The sequence below is a fragment of the Carcharodon carcharias genome, chromosome 6 (assembly GCF_017639515.1).
Source record: "Carcharodon carcharias isolate sCarCar2 chromosome 6, sCarCar2.pri, whole genome shotgun sequence".
Taxonomy (NCBI): Eukaryota; Metazoa; Chordata; class Chondrichthyes; order Lamniformes; family Lamnidae; genus Carcharodon; species Carcharodon carcharias.
In genome coordinates this window covers 129,742,239-129,760,474 of record NC_054472.1, presented here as the reverse complement: position 1 = coordinate 129,760,474, position 18,236 = coordinate 129,742,239, and the positions used below count along the sequence as shown (strand labels likewise).

Here is an 18,236-nt window from a genome sequence, read left to right as displayed (position 1 = left end):
AAATGTACTGCCATTGCAGGCAGTCCAGAGAAGGTTCACTAGGTTGATATTGGGTATGGCGGGGTTTTTTCTTTGAGAAGTTGAGTAGGTTGGGCTTGTACTCGTTGGAGTTTAGAAGAATGAGAGGTAACCTTATTGAAACATAAGATTCTTGGGGAGCTTAACAGGGTAGGTGCTGAGAGGTTGTTTCCCCTATGGAACAGTCTAGGACCAGACGGCATAAACTCAGAGTAAGGGGTCACCCATTTAAAACAGAGATGAGGAGGAATTTCTTCTCTCAGTGGGTAGTGAATCTGTGGAATTCTTCACTACAGAGGGCAGTAGAGGCTGGGTCGTTAAGTATATCCAAGGCTGAGATATACAGATTTTGAATCAGTAAAGGACTCAAGGGTTATGGGGAAAAGACAGGAAAGTGGTGTTGAGGATTATCAGATCAGCCATCATCTCACTGAATGGCAGAGCAGACTCGATGGGCTGAATGGCCTACTTGTGCTATGGTCTTATGGATCCCAGTGCGGACGCTGGTTGGTCATAAGGCACTCATTGCAGCGGCACTTTATCAATAAAGGTTTAGAAAACAAAAAACATAAGCCTCAAACTCCCTATGTCCCATCCATGCCAACTTATGCCACCCCCCCATGGCCCTTCATACTCCCCATGCCAATCTACGCTCCTCTACCCACCCCTCATACCCTCAATGCCAACCTATGCACCTCTGCCCACCTCCTCTTTATGGCCCCTCACACCCTTCATTCCAATGTATGCTCGTCTGTCCACCCACTCGTGGCTCCTTATATCCCCCTTCCAACATATGCTCCCTCCCACCCAACCCGGCCCTTTAAAGCCCCTATGTGAACTTAGTGCCAATTCATTCCAATCCATGCCCCCATCCACCACCTTTTGCCATTTTACCTACCATGCCAACACACCTTGTATCCACCATGGGCAGCCCTCAGGACTCATGCTGAGATTAAATAAATAAAGTTCCAAGTGTCTATTGCAGACTTTATCTTTAAAAAAATACACTCTTGTTCATAAACCCCCACTTACATTCCTTCAACTACATTATCCATTATAACAACAAACATTTTATTCAATTGCATAATCCCTTATAAAAGGGAGCATTGGAATTCATAGTCTCACTTTGGAGACCATAACGAGGAGAAGCTGTCAATTTTTAAACTGAAATGGCAGGCACCCTACTGTGATAAATCAACCAGTGTGAAATCAATTATGCAGCACTAATCCAGTAATGATTGCCCCAAGGCTTACGTCAACAGACAGAGTGAAATAGCAAATAATCATTTTATTAACACTCAAGACAGTTTATTTCAAAGAGCTAAAGGGTAAATTTTTAAATGTCTTGGCAGTGTGATGGCTCCCTTTGATAGTTCATCTTGATGCTTTTGATAGTTGTTTTTGACAGTTCCAATGAGTTTCACAATTCCAACAAGTTTATGCACTTTACACACATTTATGCATACTTTTAGGAATCCCAAAGGGCACCCGACTTCCCCAAAAGTGGACCTGAACTCCCCAGAGGGTACCCAGGCTATCCAAACAAATTCATAAGTTCAGACCCGCTCCTTTCAGGTCTAATCTGTGCACATCGGGCTGCATCAAAACGACACAACTGGGGACTGCTGCCTCCACGAAATGCATGCACACGAACCCCTATCTGGGCCCATGACAGCCCCTGCAAAAATAGTAGGTGCCATGTTTGGAGGCAAGACTTCTGGATCCGGACATCTTCTGCCACTTTTGCAATGACAGAGAGGCTCTCCATCATTGCAAAAATCCAGGCCTAAGTCCACTTAGTATTACATCACCAATTTTAAAAACGGCATCATATACACACATCATGGGTTCGACAACCTCACCCACAGTATAATTACTTTTAGCTTTACTTCATTATATCTTAGTTATTAAACCTAAAAAATGTAAAACCAGTAGTAAAATACAATTACATGATTCTATAATATGAAGCATGATATGCAAACGATTCTCAATTTTAGAATTAAACATTAAAAACTGCTGTATACTTTGGTGCCGGATGCAGGCATATAATCCAAAAATCCAAAATTTGAATTATCATTCAAAACAACAGTAAAAAAAATTGTAAAAAGTATTGGAGGCTAACAAAAAATGTTTCTTTAAGCATTACTAAAACATTATCAAAGACAATGAACAATTTTACACTGATAGCAACTGGTAAGTGATTATGATTCAATGGTTTGACCTCATTGATTTTTACTGGATTGTTTCGACTTCTTGCAACAAAAAAGTTGCTTTAAATTCACATACAAAATATATATAATGCAATAAACTATTTTAAATAATTTTAAAACTAGGAAAAAATTCATATGTAATATAATACAGTGTTTGTTAATGCATACATTTCTAAATTTAATTAGAAGAAAAAGTATAGATTTATTTGATGTAGTGTATTACAAACATTTGGCCATGAATTCAGAGCACTTAAGGATTAGGCTCGTTTGGAGGACGAAGTTTGCGTGTGTTGAAGTAGCACACCACTTGCTGAGGCAATTCAGCCAGTACGCTTTGTGCAAGAGCTTCTTTTGTTGCCTGTAGAGTACAAAAGTTAATCAAATTAATATAAGCCAGTTTAACTTGAAATCTGACCTTAAATCTGACATTAACAATTGTTTAAATTAACATTAACAAATTTGTTTAACTAATAATGCCATGTGAATCAAAAATATACATTAATTGCATGCAAACTTGAGATCAAATAACCTTTACATTTTTAATTATTTAGAGGTAAAATTTCCAAGTCATTAGGCACAGAGGATAGAATATTTTGTTTTGTGAAAAATGTACTTGCATATTTCTGACAATACCTCAACAGTACTTGCTGAACATCTGTATTGTCAAAAAATGTGAAACCAGAAAGTAACAACAGGCTACAAAAGGGTACAAATATGACAGGCACACTAAAGTATATTCTCAGAATAATTTTTGTTGTAGCACAGAAGGTAAAACAGCTACAATAAATAGGCAATAAATGCTGGTTTAGCCAGCGACACCCACATTCCATGAATGAAGAATAAAAAACTTCGAATGAAGGAGACTACCACCTACTGGTCAGGCCACTGCATCATGATGGTGCAAATCATGGAGCGTATTCCAACAACACAGACCGGTAAAGCATATGCTCCAAGTCTGACTTGTGTCTCTTTACAGTTTGTTTAAACTATGTCCATATGACAGGATCCCAGTAAGCCATGAAGATGGGGCATTGAATCAAAAGTTTGAGAGTAACTTCTGTTGAAACCAAAGGACTATTTGGTCCTTGTAAAGCACTTATTTCAGAAGAGGTTAGCAAACAATGTTTTGGATTGGACAAAAGTTATGATCTGTGCTTACTTAGGTTTTATACACAGGGTAGTGAGACTTTTGAAATGGAAGCGGGTAGAAAAAGGAAGAATATTCAATAAGGGGCCTCGAGGAACTTTTCAGGTGTGATGTTCAGAATGTCAAATTAAATTGGTGTAATTTAAAGTTAACTACATGATTGATATTATGATACAAAAAAGCAGGTATTTTTTGAGTAGCTGTATGTTTAGTTGGTTTTCTCAATAAAACACAAGCAATGATGTCGGAAAACCAAACACTCAGGTATTACAATTTTTGGATAAGTACATATGATGAATGAATTTTAAAAAACTATTCATGAACATGAAGTCACTGTCAATCATATCACATCACATTTTGCATTCCTATTTTATTTAATAGTTACAAATTAGTCAATAATAATGTCCTTCCCAAGTTGTTTCCAAACTTGGATACAAAGCTGTTACTCTTCAGCCTAACATCGCTGAACTCGAAGGAATATTTAAACTCATTTGCACTGTGCACCAGCAAACACTGAATTTAACCACCTGAATCACAGGTTTAGCAATTGTAATAATCGCAAACATTCATTAAGAATGGGAATATTGATTGTTTATCAAGAAAAGCACAAAAAAACGGCACAAGCGGAAGTGAGTGAGCACTTGAAAGATTAAAATAAAGCTACTTACTCCAGGAACGTTGATGAGGTTGATAGCGCTTGTCATTATTTATGTGCAAATGATACAGAAACTTCCACTGAGGTGCAGTTAAACTCAAATATACAAACATTGCTTTACAATTTGTGCCACTCCATCATTAGCGTCACAAAAACAGATAACTTGCTATCAGCCTCACCAATGAAATGCATTAAATGTAATTAAATTGTTGCAGTTGGGTGGCAAAATCAAACTAAACTTGCCGCAGAAAATTAAGTTCTGGCAATTCCTATCTATTTAAACATTTATCCACTTAGTGACAGGTGTTAATTATTGCCTATTGATTTCTCTGAACACTGAAAATTAAACACCACAAGGGCAGAGTCTCATTCCTTCAGATTTTAATTGTTGGTGATTTTAAAAATGTCAGACTAGAGTTTCCACTTCAGGCATAATCAGCAATTGGGGTGCAAATTTGGCTCAAATTTGTTTAGTCTTCCAAAGTGATGTTTCATGCTTCCACTCAAACTCATTTGCATTGTCACAAACAACATCTTTCATAAACCACACATAACTGGGCAGTTTTGTAACAATATTTTTTCTGCAAAAAATGTTTTGATATATGTAAGAGTGGTAAGTTGGTGTATTTTTATAAATATATCTGAAAATGTGTTTATCACAAAATAAGTATCTAGTTCTCTGGGTAACCCAATTTTAAATAACTGAAAATGACAAAAATCATATTGAACAATTTACTAGCTTCATTGGTGTACATTAATTTAAGAGCCTTCATGAAGTTCCACAAACAATGCAGTTAGTGGAAACTCACCATGCTGATTAACTCATGTGGGAGATTCATGGCGAGGGCTGACTTCCAGTACAATGTTTTTTAAACCAGTGCAAAAGATCACGGAAACATGCATTGGACGTAACTTGTACTTGAAATTAGTTGATGTTTTGCACTGATTTAGACAATTTCAAATGAATTGTCCTGGTAAACCCTGTCAAATCTGCAATTATTTTATTTTCCTTCTTTTTTCTCCTCTTAATCTAATCTTTCATGCCTTCTCTTTCACTTTGTGTATGATTTGATATTGAGTTCATTCACTCTAATTTACATTACAAAGTACTGATAGCACAGACATAGGCCATTTGGCTCAATAGTCCATACTAGTGATAATGCTCCACATAAGCCTCCTCCCACCATTCTTCATATAATTCCATCAACATTCCTTTCTACTCTATTCTCCCTCATGTGCTTACCAAGATCCCTCTTGAATGGATCAAAGCTGTTTCCCTAACTACTCCTTGTGATATCAAATTCCACATTCTAACCACCCTCTGGGTAAAGAAGTTTCTCCGGAATTCCCTATTGCATTTATAAATGATTGTTTATATTTATGGTCCTTAGTTCTGGTCACACCCACAAATGGAAATATCTTCTCAACATCCACACCATCAAACCCTGTCACAATATAAAGACCTCTATCAGGTCACCCCTCAGTCTTCTCTTTTCCCTGCTACAACAATATTTGCCCAATTCTTCAATCCACACCACAAATTCCATTCCCTTGCTACTGACTCCACTGCTCTCCCTGGCCACTGTCTGAGGCTAAAGCAGACCGCTTACAAGCTTGGTACCCTATATGACCCTGAACTGAGTTTCTGATTCCATATCCTCTCTCCATAAATAAGACTGCCTTCTTCCACCCCATAGCATCATTCATCTCGCTTCTTCTCTCAGAGGGCCATTAACTTTTGGAATTCTCTATCCCCAGAGAGCAGTGAATTCTGGGTCATTGAATACATTCAAGGTTAATTTCAACAGATTTTTGATCCACAAGGGAGCAAAGAATTATTTGGGGGGGGGGGGTGCGCAGGTAAGGAAGTGAAATTAAGTCCACAAATCAGATCAGCCATGATCTTATTGAATTGAGGAGCAGATTCGAAGGGCCAAATAGTCTAATTGTTCCTATTTATGTTCTTATGCTGCTGAAACCAACAACCATGCCTTGAGATTTAACTAATTCAACACTCCCTTGATTATCCTCACACCTTACATCTGGGCCAGGATTTTCCAATCATCAGGCGGGCTCAGCAGAAGCAGGTGGGGGCAGTCATGGAGTCAACTGCCACCATGATTGGCTCCGCACTGCAATTTCACACGGGAGGGCCAATTAAAACTCGCCCTGCGTGGATCGCGAGTAGTGCTGAGCACTACCTGCGCAGGCCGGGGGTGGGGAGTCAAGTCCAGCGCACAGTTCATGCATGCGCACAAAAGGGCACTTCAATCTCCCTGAGGCACGGAGCTGCCTCAGGGAGACTGAAGCACTTTTTAAAACAATAACTAAAGACAATAAAAATTTAATGAAACATGTCCCCTCATCTGATTGTATCACGAGGTGGGACATGTTTTTATTTTCAAAGGAAAATTTTTATTTAATTATTAGCTTTAGGAAACCTCATCCCACCTACAGCCAACTCCGGCATGTACCTGCAGAACGAAATATCGCTCGGGTTCGCGATGACTTCGGGCACATCACGTGTCATTTTATGTTCCGGCATGTCGGGCGCATACCAAATGTAAAATTCTGCCACTGCTGTAAAACCCTGCGGTCTGTATCTTAATTTGCACCCAGTCCCTTCACTCATGTTCACTCTCCTACAGTGGCTCCCAGTCCAGCCATGCCTTGACTTGAAAATTTGCGTCCTTGTTTTCAAATTCTTACATGGCCTCACCGTTTCTTTGTAACGTCCTCCAGCCCTACAACCCTCCAATTCCTCTTGTGTTTTTCTAATCTTATTCTATTGCACATGCCCAATTTTCATCACTTCACCACTGGTAGCTGTTTCTTCAGCTGCCACGGCCTAAGCTCTGGAATTCCCTCCCTAAGCATCTCTGACCTCCTTTAAGATGCTCTTTCAGGCTTAACTATCCTATACTAGACAAAAACAGAATTACCTGGAAAAACTCAGCAAGTCTGGCAGCATCGGCGGAGAAGAAAAGAGTTGACGTTTCGAGTCCTCATGACCCTTCGACAGAACAGTTGTTTTTTGTTTTTGTTTTTGTTTTTTTTGTTTTTTTGTTTTTATCCTGTACTAGTATCTTGTTATGCAGCTCAGTGTCAAATTTTGTTTGTTAACATGCCTGCGGAGTGCTTTGAATGTTTTACAACAACCGCAAAGTTATTGCTGATGTTGCACTTGGCTAGAGAATGTCCCTGAAATGGGTACCTGGTCGCAGAATAAATCTATTTTGATGAATTCTACAGTTGTGTTTAAATGTTTATCTAAATATGCTCAGTTCCAAGAATCTGGAAAGGGGTTTGAACTGCAACCTGGACAAACAATAGGATAGGGCAAGATAGAAGCTATTCCAGTAAACGTGCTAGCTACATTGGAACAGATAGGAGTAGACATATGCCAGAAATTATAATGTAAATCAGTATTTACAATTATTTTTTAAAACACAATATAAAATTAAATCTTGAAGGTGATGCAATCATATTACACTGTAACCATGTAAGACTTACATTATGAAACTTTCTGAACGGTACAAACTGGACAATATCTCGGATAGCTATTTCCCCAGTAGGTGATTTAAGAACACATTCATCACCGTCCAGAAATTCCATGGCACTGAAATCTGCTCCACCAACACCAACAATGATGATGGACATTGGCAACTTAGCAGCATTAACAATGGCCTGTCTTGTATCATCTAAGTCTGTGATCACTCCATCAGTGATGATCAGGAGGATGAAATATTGCTGTTAAAGGAAAGAAAAAAGGCATATCACCATATGCAATCCAAAAATGCATTTTATATCAGCCACTGCAAATTCAATGGATACATAATTTGAGATACACAAGGCAGTAAGATTGCATTTATGGTACAAATGTAGTATCACTAAGAAAGTTTTGCTTCACACTGCTGCTCACCCCCAACAGGAGTAAAAATTGTGGCTAAAATTTTAAACTTGGGAATAAAGGAATGATGGCGATATTAAACGGGTGCAGCAGCAGAGTGGGGAATTCATAGAAATTCTAATGCGGTTCAAGTCCTGTTCGGGTTACACCATTTTAAGACAGACAACAAGGCCATGGAGAAACTGCACATGATTTACAAAAACTGTGTCAAAAATGAGAGGTTTTAATTACAAGGAGAGATAAGGAAATTGGAATTTAAAAAAGAGACAAATATTTGGTGAAGAAAGTTGAAAAAAGATATTGGGACAAAGCTGAAGATTGAAACCAACAGCATAGCTCAAACTTGATGGGCTGAATGACTTTACTTTGTGTTTTAATTCTACAAATTTAGGAGAATTAAAATAATACTTAGTTTTGAAGACAATTTTAAACAGTTCCAAAACAATTGAAGTCAAAGGAGGGAGATTCCATTTCATAAGCACAACCAAAATCAGGTGACATCACAAAAGTGAATGTTGGAAAATTCAGGTGAAGAGGCCAAAGTTTCCCAGTGATAGCTGGGATTGTCTTCTCCAACACCTGCTGGGAATGCTGCTGCTTCCCAGTACACCATATGCAAATGAGCTGACTTCTCATCAGATTTCCATCCTTTCCATCCTAACTGCTGCTCTCCAAGGCTGACAGATAGAAGGTGACAGTATGTCATGGAGAGCAACAGCAGCTTCATTTTAGCAGCTTCCCCCTCCCAGTCAACCCCTACTACCTGCTCCAGGCCTCAAGCTTGGCCAAAGCCTTCAATGGATGCCTTTCATCTGACCTGTGGAGAGCTTATGCCCCTTTAAGGTTTTTCACTGCCAAAAGTTCCTCCCTTGCAGTAATGGGTTCCTCCTAATGATGGCCAGGACCCTATCACGTATATGCAATGACTCTCAATCCAGGAAAATGGATTGAGATTAGGAAGACGTAATTCTGCCTTGATGGAACTCTGCCTCAAAGAGGAGAATTCATCTCCAGATGTCTTGCTTTAGATGATCTGTTCATGAAGAAAAGGTTTAAACAGGATATGAACCCTAGAGTCTTTCCATCAAGCACTCCAGCAGTAGAGTGAGAAAGGAATTAGCCTGCAAGAACTCCATGTCATTACCTCTCTTTTAATGCAAGATGACACAGAAATATTGTTCACAACTTTTCAAGACTAAGTCACACTGCAATACTTCTTACAGCAATCGAAAATACTCAGTTCAAAATATTATTTGGGATTCCTTGTCTCAGTGAAGGTTTATTTATCACGTGGGCAGATGAAAATCTCCAACTCTGGTAAATAAGAGGTCACTTTTTGTTTCTTCACGTAAAAACTACTAATAGATTCCAGCTTAACGTTCTATGCTCTAGTCAATACTTATTTTTTACGTTGCTCATTTGTAACAACATAATGTCATCCATGGTTGTCGTTAAAGTCATCATAGTGCCATTCAATCCACGATGTATTTTTTCCATGGCCAAAACATTCAAAACCACACAGTGATATTTTCCTTCTTCAAGCATTTACCAGAAACTACATAGTGCTAGTTTGTACTTTCCTTATGGTATGCACCAACATATTAGGTGAAATTGTATATTGTTTTAAAAAATAAAACATTTCAATATCATAACAGTAGTAGTTTCCTGAGATAAACGGCATCAGAAACACAGGGAACGAAATTATGATGCCTTTTAGATCTTGATTTTTTTCTGCAGGCCTCTGATGGAGAGAGGCCCCAAATCTACATGTAGAAATACTCACTGACGCTATTGGCTGCTGTGCTGCTGCAGCTGCAAATCCTGCCACATGGTTTATAATGGGCGAGAAGTTTGTGGGTCCATGGAGTTTGACTTGAGGCAGACAGTTTCGATAGGCATCAACTATCCCCTCCACTCCTAACAAACATAAATCATAAATGAAATATCAAATTTCATGTAAGAAAGAGAACTTATCATTCTCACCACAACTTGTGATCCTACAAGTAACCAGTATTGCAGAAGAAGATACTCAAAATGTAAGCCCGTTTTTATGTTTTAGAAAACATTTTGTACCGATGTACAATTTGAATAATATTAAAAGAAAAGAAACTGCCTGCATTTATATAGCACCTTTCAAGACCTCAGGTCATCCCAAAGTGCTTTACAGCCCATGGAGTATTTTTAAAACATACTGTGTGTTGTAATGTAGAAAAAGGGGCAGTCAATATGTGCACGGCCAGCTCGCACAAACAGAAATGCAATAATTATCAGGTTTTCTTTTAAACTGATGCTGGTTGAGGGATAAATATTGGTCATATTATACAGGGGAGAACACCCTTGCCCTTCTTCAAAAAATGGAGCTATTGGACCTTGTACATTCAGCTAAGGGGCCACACAAGGCCTCTGTTTCACAGCATTCTGACACTGCAACAATCCCTCATTACTGCACTGAAGTGTCAGCTTAGATTTTCTGCTCAAATCTTTGAAGTGGCACTTGAACCAACGCAACCAGTTAATTTTCTTGTATTGAAAAGTACGTGAAATTGATTTACAGGTGATTTTTTATTTGTAAATACCTTTTCTTAGTAAGTTTACGATACACCAAAACTGAAGTGATAACAGATGAGACTAGTACATGGTGGGGATGCTCCTCTTCAAAAGCCATACTCAAACAGATGCCCTTAATACAGTCAATAAGAAAGCCAAGACTGAGGATCTAGCTGCTCAAACTCATTACCTGGAAAGCGTGCGTCACAGATCACTAGATGCTGGGAGCTCTACCTTTGGATTGACCTGACATCAGCCTTGCATACTGCAACTACAAAAGTTGTTTGGAGCTTTAAGACAGGAAATGAATGAAGCAGAGACCATTGTATCTTTTACGTAAAATTTAGATGCATTTTTGAAGCAGATAAAGATACAAGGGCCTGGATTTTCCAGCCCCACCGTGGCAGTTCGGCAGTCCAGCCAAAAGTCCACTGGCTTTCGGCGGGACCGTACGATCCTGACGGTGGGCGGATTTCAAGGAGGGTCCGAAAAGAAGAAGAATTTGCAAGATTGGAATTGCTTCATCGCTTAATTTGAATTTTTATAAACTTATTTTCCAAAACTGAAAGCACTTATATACAAATTGAACCATATCCTATTCAAATAAATGGAACCAGGAAAAGATAGAAAAAACTGGCTTTTAGGTTTTCTCTTAGAATCAGTGCTTCCAGGTCACAAGCAGCTGATGCTAGCACTACAGCATAATTATTATCATTTCACATCAGATGTTATATTATTATTTAGCTTAACACTGAGTATTTAAATTAAAATTTCTTCTAGCATAATCATAAGTACATTCCAACTTTTCACAGTACAATTAAGTACATGATACCTTATCTTTTACACTGTCTTTTTGTGCTCTCAAAACATACAAACACATTCAAATAGTTCCAAGTATTATTATCCCATTAAGAAACCCTTTTATGTTTTCATTAACAAGTGAAACATGATGCAACCTTCCACACAATGTAGAACTGAAGTATATAGGGTGAACCTTCTAAAGGTTTTGCATGTTTGTGTCTTTTAATTAATTATGTTTGACCACGCTGAGTAATTAATCATGAAACCTCAGTGCTACAAAATATCTCATCTTACACAATACTGCTTACCACTAATTCTTTGCAAAAGTAGATCAGAACTGCCACTATCATAATTTTAAAATGGGTAAAAAAAAAATGTAGCAGAAGGAGAATGCCATACCTGCACAGAATGGATTGGTAGGGTTGAAATTAAGTGGAAATTCATGTGATACCTGCAGGGGATAAAAGCCAAAGTATAAATTGTACACAAAATATAAAATCAAATTAGTAATACCTTTCATTAATTGTTTCATATTTACCTGCCAATTAGGGGGTATCTGTGCACCAAATCCAAACGCTGGGAACAACTTGTCTCTGAAATAAAATAATCATAATTAGACATTCGCCATTAAATTGAAAGCAAAGAAAACATATCATAGCCAGCAATGAGCTATAACAAATATTCTGCAAAAGCTACTCTAGCATCATTTACATTGCAGACCAAATTGTTCCAGCCAGGCTTTACCTTGTTCATAATGCCCAGCTGAGATTGAAATTTTCTTGCCAAGAAATTGCTTGGCACATATATGCTGACATGAAAGCAAAGAGCTCCACTTTGCTGAAATTAAGAAGTGTTCAGGCAATCCAACGGAAATCAGACATAATATTTCTGACCTCAAAAAAGTTTTAAACTTTCAAGTTCCCAGACCAATGGGACCGCCAAAGGCTGTCCTAAACTGCTTCCAATAGCACAGGCTGTAGAGGAGGCTTTTATTACCAAGATTAAAAAAAAACTGACTCTTCAAATTAAATAGTATTCAAACACTAGAGTTAGAAATAATGGAGGAAGATGAATTAGAGGTGTATAGGTAGAAAAGTATAAAAAATAAAGATCATGTTGAAGGTTATCTTGCTCCAATTCTCATTTACTCATCACAAAAGCAATTAGGGAAGGACAATAAATGCTGGTCTTGTCACAGGTGCTCACCTCCCAGAAACAAATTTAAAAACATGCATAAGGTGAAGGCACTCAAGTGACAAATGATGAGGCAGAAAACAAGGTATCTATAATTTGTCTATAGGTGGATGAATTTAACAATTTTTTTTTGAAAATTAGTTAGGCCAATAGTTTTTTAACGAAATATATTAATGACTTGGGATCAAAATTTTGCTAGAGGCAAGTAGCTCCAGTCAGGACCCACCTTGGTTTAAAAGATTTTCACTTCAGGGAGGCAGACGCATGATCTGACTAAGGCCTGCTGACGCAGGAAGCAGATCCTAGGCTGCGGTGGGGTGGGGGGGGGAAATGGAGAGTGTGTGCTGAGGGAGGCTGATTAGAAGGCCGTCTTAGTTCTCTGCACTTCATCTCAGTGATAATAAAAGCAGTTAGGCACTATAGCCCATACCCACCCACTGGTGGCCCTCATTATGCACGCTTGGCTGAAAACCGAGGCCAACAAAAGCATGAGCCCAGCAGGAATTCTGTCTTGACAAGTGAAGTGACTTGTTAGCTTTGCTCTATTAACATTTTTAAGTGGTTATAATGAGCTGTTCTTTCTGCAGTACCTTTTGTTAATGTCTCAATGTTTATTTGGACAATATTAAGAGGTGTGAAGTTTTGAAGCCTGTGTTGTTGATACTTAAATGGTCTGTCTGATTGACACTTTATAGGGTTGGAGGAAAAGCAGTTTTTTCTCAAAGAACATTTTTGAATGGGTAGTTTTTTTTATCCCCCTCAACAGTTCACACTTGCCATTGTTATTACATGGCTCACTGGTTATGTACATAGTGCATACTGGGTGAAAGGGCATGGAAGGGTCATCTATTGGCATGGAAGGTACGAGGGCCCACAAGGAGTGGCTGGGGATATGGGTAAGACTTTTTGAACTTACTTTGTAAAAGGTTCCCAAATCCACGCTATGGTTCATGACTCCTCCGAGGGGCCATGAATCAGGTGTCATAGAGAAACTGGACAACTCCACAAAAATTGCGGAGTGCTAGAAGATGTTGTCCCTGCAATGGAGCCAGCCATATGTGGAGTATAGGGTGAGGGCTTGCTACCTGCACCCTTATCCCGCAATGGCAAAAACTGCTGCACCTCAATGGGGGTGTGGGGGTGGGGGGGGTCCTTGAATTGGGTCATGCCTGCCATTTTTACATGGTTCCAGTAGCGAAAATCCGGCCCTTGGGCTTGGGTGTATAGAGTACAATTTCAAAATTTGCAGTTGATACAAAACTTGGAAGTGTAGTGAACAGTGAGGAGGATTGTGAAGAGCTCAGGAGAGGATAGATAGGTTAGTTGAATGTGTGGACACGTGGCAGCTGAAAATGAACTCTCAGAAATGCAAACTGATACATTTTGCTAGGCAGAAAAAGGACAGGCAATGTAAACTAAAGGGTATAATTCTATAGGGGGTGAAGGAGCACTGACACCTGGGTGTCAAATATGGAAGGTGGCAAGGCAGGTAGAGAAGGAGCTAAAAAAAAACATAGGACCCTGGGCTTTATAAATAGACGAGGAGTACAAAAGCAAGGAAATGATAATGAACCATTCTAAAACACTGGTTCTGCCACAATTCTGTATTATGTCCAATTCTGGGCACCACATTTTAGAAAGGATATGAAGGCCATGGAGAGGCTGCAGAGATTTACTAGAATGTTTATCGTTAGGTAGGTAGATTAGAAAACCTGGGGTTGTCCTTCTCAGAGCAAGCAGTGTTGAAAGGAGATTTGATAGTGGTGTTCAAAGTAATGGGCGGTATGTCAGCAGTAAGGACAGATGGGTGGCTCTCAACTGTTTCTCCCCTTCCCAATGCCAGGTCCCTTGCTCCCGAGTCCCACCAAACGAGGGACCTGCAAACGACGATGGGGTTTTCTATTTGGGCTCCCCACAAAGCGAGACTTGCAGCCCCCAACAAACCAGTCACTGGGTGAATATCAGCAGCAGCAGGATTAGGCCCTAAAGTGGGTATTAACTGCATTAAATTCTGCCCCATATGCTGTGCAAACAGAGTAGATAGAGAGAAACGGTTCCCATTGGTGGGAGGATCACAAACTGTAAGTTGTAGATTTAAGCTGACTCGCAAAAGAACCAAAGATGTTATGAGGAAAATCTTTCTTATTCAGCGAGTGGTTATGATCAGAAATGCACCACCTGAAAGTATGGTGGAGGCAACACTGGCATCTATCTGGCAATGTGGGAAATTGCCCAGGTATGTCCTGTACACAAAAAGCAGGACAAATTCAACCCAGCCAATTACTACCAATTCTGTCTAACTCTTGATCATCAGTAAAATGAATGAAGGGGTCATCAACAATGCTATCAGAGACACTTGCATAGCAATAACATGCTCACTGATGCTCAATTTGGGTTCCTCCAGGGTCACTCAGCTTCTGACAACCTTGGTTCAAACATGGACAAAAGAGCTGAACTCCAGGAGGTGAGGTTAAAGTGATTGCCTTTGACATCAAGGCCACATTTGACAGAATGTGGCATTCAGAAGCCCTAGCAAAACTAGAGTCAATGGGAATCAGGGAGAAAATTCTCCATTGGTTGGAGTCATACCTAGCACAAAGGAAGATGGTTGTGGTTCTTGGAGGTCAATCATCTCAGTTCCAGGACATCACTGCAGATGTTCTTCAAGGTAGTGTCTTAGGCCCAATCATCTTCAGCTGCTTCATCAATTTCCTTCCCACCACCGTAAGATCAGAAGCGGGGATATTCGTAGATGATTCCAAAATGTTCAGCACCATTCACGACTCCTCAGATACTGAAGCAGTCCATGTCCAAATGCAGCAAGACCTGGACAATATCCAAGCTTAGGCTGACAAGTGGCAACTAACGTTCATGCCTCAAGTGTCAGGCAATGACCATCTCCAAAAAGGGAGAATCTAACCATTGCCCCTTGACATTCAATGGCATTACCATCACTGAATCCCCCACTATCAACATCCTGGGAATTACCATTCTCCAGAAACTGAACTGGATTAGCCACATAAATACTGTGGCTACAAGAGCAGGTCAGAGGTAAGGAATCCTGTGGTAATTAATTCACCTCCTGATTCCCCAAAGCTTGTCCACCATCTACAATGCACAATTAGGAGTGTGATGGAATACTCTCCACTTGCCTGGAAGAGTGCAGCTCCAACAACACTCAAGAAGCTTGACTCCATCAGGACAAAGCAGCCCACTTAATTGGCACCACATCGACAAACATTCACTCCCTCCATCACTGACACACAATAGCAGCAGTGTGTACCATCTACAAGGTGCACTGCAGGAACCCACCAAGGGTCCATTGGCAGCACTTTGCAAACCCACAACCGCTACCATCTAGAAGGAAAAGGGCAGGACACACATGGGAAGACCACCACCTGGAAGTTCCACTCCAAGTCACTCACCATCCTGACTTGAAAACATATCACTGTTACTTCACTGTCACTAAGTCAAAATCCTGGAACTCCTTGCCTAACAGCACTGTGAGAGTACCCACACCACTGCAGCTGTTCTAAAAGGCAATTAAAAGGCCTGTTAAGGCCATTAAACAATCAATTAACTTAAATTTTCCACTGCCCATCCAATCTTATGGTTGACAGGCAGGCAAAAAGGCCAAGCAGCCTTTGCATTTTTTTGGAAACCTCATCCATGGGTGGGGTGAGGTTCCCAAAAACAAATAAAAATAAAAGTTTTAAAATTTAATTAACATGTCCCTCCTCATGTGAGTCACATGAGGGGATATGTTTTGTTACATTTTTATTCTCTTCATTTTTTTTTATTGAACTCATCTCTCTGAGGAAGCTCTGTGCCTCAGGGAGATTATGAAGTCTGCACTCGCACGCATGTGCGAAGGTCACACTCGTCCTCTTCGCACTCGCTCTGTTCTCCCTCCTCCCGCCCCCTGCACAGGCAGCACTGAGCGCCGCCGCTCGCGTTTCATGCTAGGCAGGCCTTAACAGGCCCGCCACCGTGAAATTGCCTTCCGGCCTCTATCGTGGGCAGCGGGCAGCTTCCCGACCACCCCACCGAGCCCTTCCAACATGGGTCAAGTTCTGCCCCATGTGATGAGGATAGCGTTAAATTCAAGAGGATTTAGGCTGGCAGACTGGGTGGACGCAAGACAGACTAAATTTAATGCAGGGAAGTGAGAAGTAATTCGTTTTGTAGGAAAAATGAGGAGAGGCAAAATAAATTAAAGGATTCAATTCTAAAGTGGGGGTAGAGGGTCTGCAGAAGCAGAGAGCCTGGGGGTATAAGTGCAAAAATCATTGTTGCAGCAGGGAAGGCTTAGAGAGTGGTTAAAAGAACATATGAGATCCTGGGCTTTATCAGTAGGGCCATAGAGTACAAAAGCAAGGAAGTTATGATAAGCTTATATAAAATACTGGTTTTACCTCAACTGGAGTATTGCATCCAGTTCTAGGCACCACACTTTAAGGAGGATGCAAAGTCATTGGATAGGATACAAAAAAGATTCACTAGATTGGATCCAGGGATGAAGAACCTCAGTTGGATTGGAAAAGCTGGGACTGTTCTCCTTGGCAAAGAAAAGATTTGATAGTGGCGTTCAAAATTATGAGAGGTCTGAACAGGGTAAATAGGGGGGAAAACCTTCCAATTGGTGGAAGGTTTGAGAACAAGAGGACACTGATTTAAGATTATTAGCAAAATAATCAATGGCAACATGAGGAAAAACGTTTTTATGCAGCGAGTACTTGCAATATGGAATGCAATGCCTGAGAGTGAAGCAGATTCAATCATTGTACTTATGGAGCAGAACATTACTCTTGGCATGCAGGCACACTCCAGATACAGCCGAGCATAAAATGATGCGCATTGAGGTCGGGAGTGTGGCCCGAAGTCTTCGTGCAGTCTCATAATATTTTGTTCGGTGGATGTGCGCCGCAGTCAGCTGTGGCCAGCCGATTGTTAATGGCCTTATTAGGCCTATTAATTATCTAATTAAAATCAAATTTATGCTGCGCTTCCAACTTAATGGTTGGCGGGCAGGTGAAATGGCCAAGCAGCCTTTACATTTTTTAGGAAACCTCATCCACAAGCAGGATGAGGTTTCCTAAAGCAAATTAACATTAAATAAAAACTTTATTTTTGATTTAAAAACATGTCCCAGCTCTTGTGACAGATTCACATGAAGGGGAAGGTTTTATTAAATTTTTTTTTTACACAGCATTTCATTCTCCCTGAGGCAGCAACTGCACGCTAGGCCCGACTCTCCCTCCAACCCCTGCCTGCACAGGCAGCGCTCTCGCTCATGATCCATGCAGAGCGGGCCTTAATTGGCCCGCCCGCATGAAATCGCGGTGCAGGCAGTGGTCGGCATCCCAACCGCCCCCGCCGAGGGCAAAATCCTGCCCATGGGGGTTATAGGATGCTTTGAAACCGTGTTTTTAATGTAAACAGAGATGGTCATGTGACCTGTTCTGATATCTGCTTGGCAAAAAGCCTAGGCTTGTTAAAGATCAAAAGGGAGGCCCAGACTGTGTTAATGGGGCAATGGTATAAGGTGCTCACGGTTGGAGACAATGGCAGCAGTCTCTGAGTTCACAATGGGTAAACTCTGAGTCTCCCAAAGTCCCAGAAAGGTGTTAAAAGTATTGGGTTATAAACTGTCTACTTATCTCTAAGATAAATAGGAGTTGGGGTTAAGATGAGCTAATCAGCATTCCTACCTGGATGCAAGGTTAATATATTTCACGTTGCCATGGGGAAGAG

The 18,236-nt window shown here is 40.3% G+C and overlaps 1 protein-coding gene across 5 annotated transcripts in view; it reads right to left on the bottom strand.

Annotated features, from left to right (window-relative positions):
* Positions 1–1,286: 1,286 nt before the first annotated feature.
* LOC121278719 (copine-3-like) overlaps positions 1,287–18,236 on the bottom strand; it is an 88,586-nt gene continuing 71,636 nt past the window's right edge. For all 5 annotated transcript variants that reach the window (XM_041189084.1, XM_041189089.1, XM_041189087.1 and 2 more), the window contains 5 exons: positions 11,827–11,881; positions 11,688–11,739; positions 9,724–9,857; positions 7,544–7,780; positions 1,287–2,586 (listed from right to left, as the gene is read on the bottom strand). In XM_041189084.1, coding sequence (XP_041045018.1) covers positions 2,479–2,586; positions 7,544–7,780; positions 9,724–9,857; positions 11,688–11,739; positions 11,827–11,881 — 586 coding nt within the window. In that variant the 3' untranslated portion in view covers positions 1,287–2,478. The remainder of the gene's footprint in view (positions 2,587–7,543; positions 7,781–9,723; positions 9,858–11,687; positions 11,740–11,826; positions 11,882–18,236) is intronic.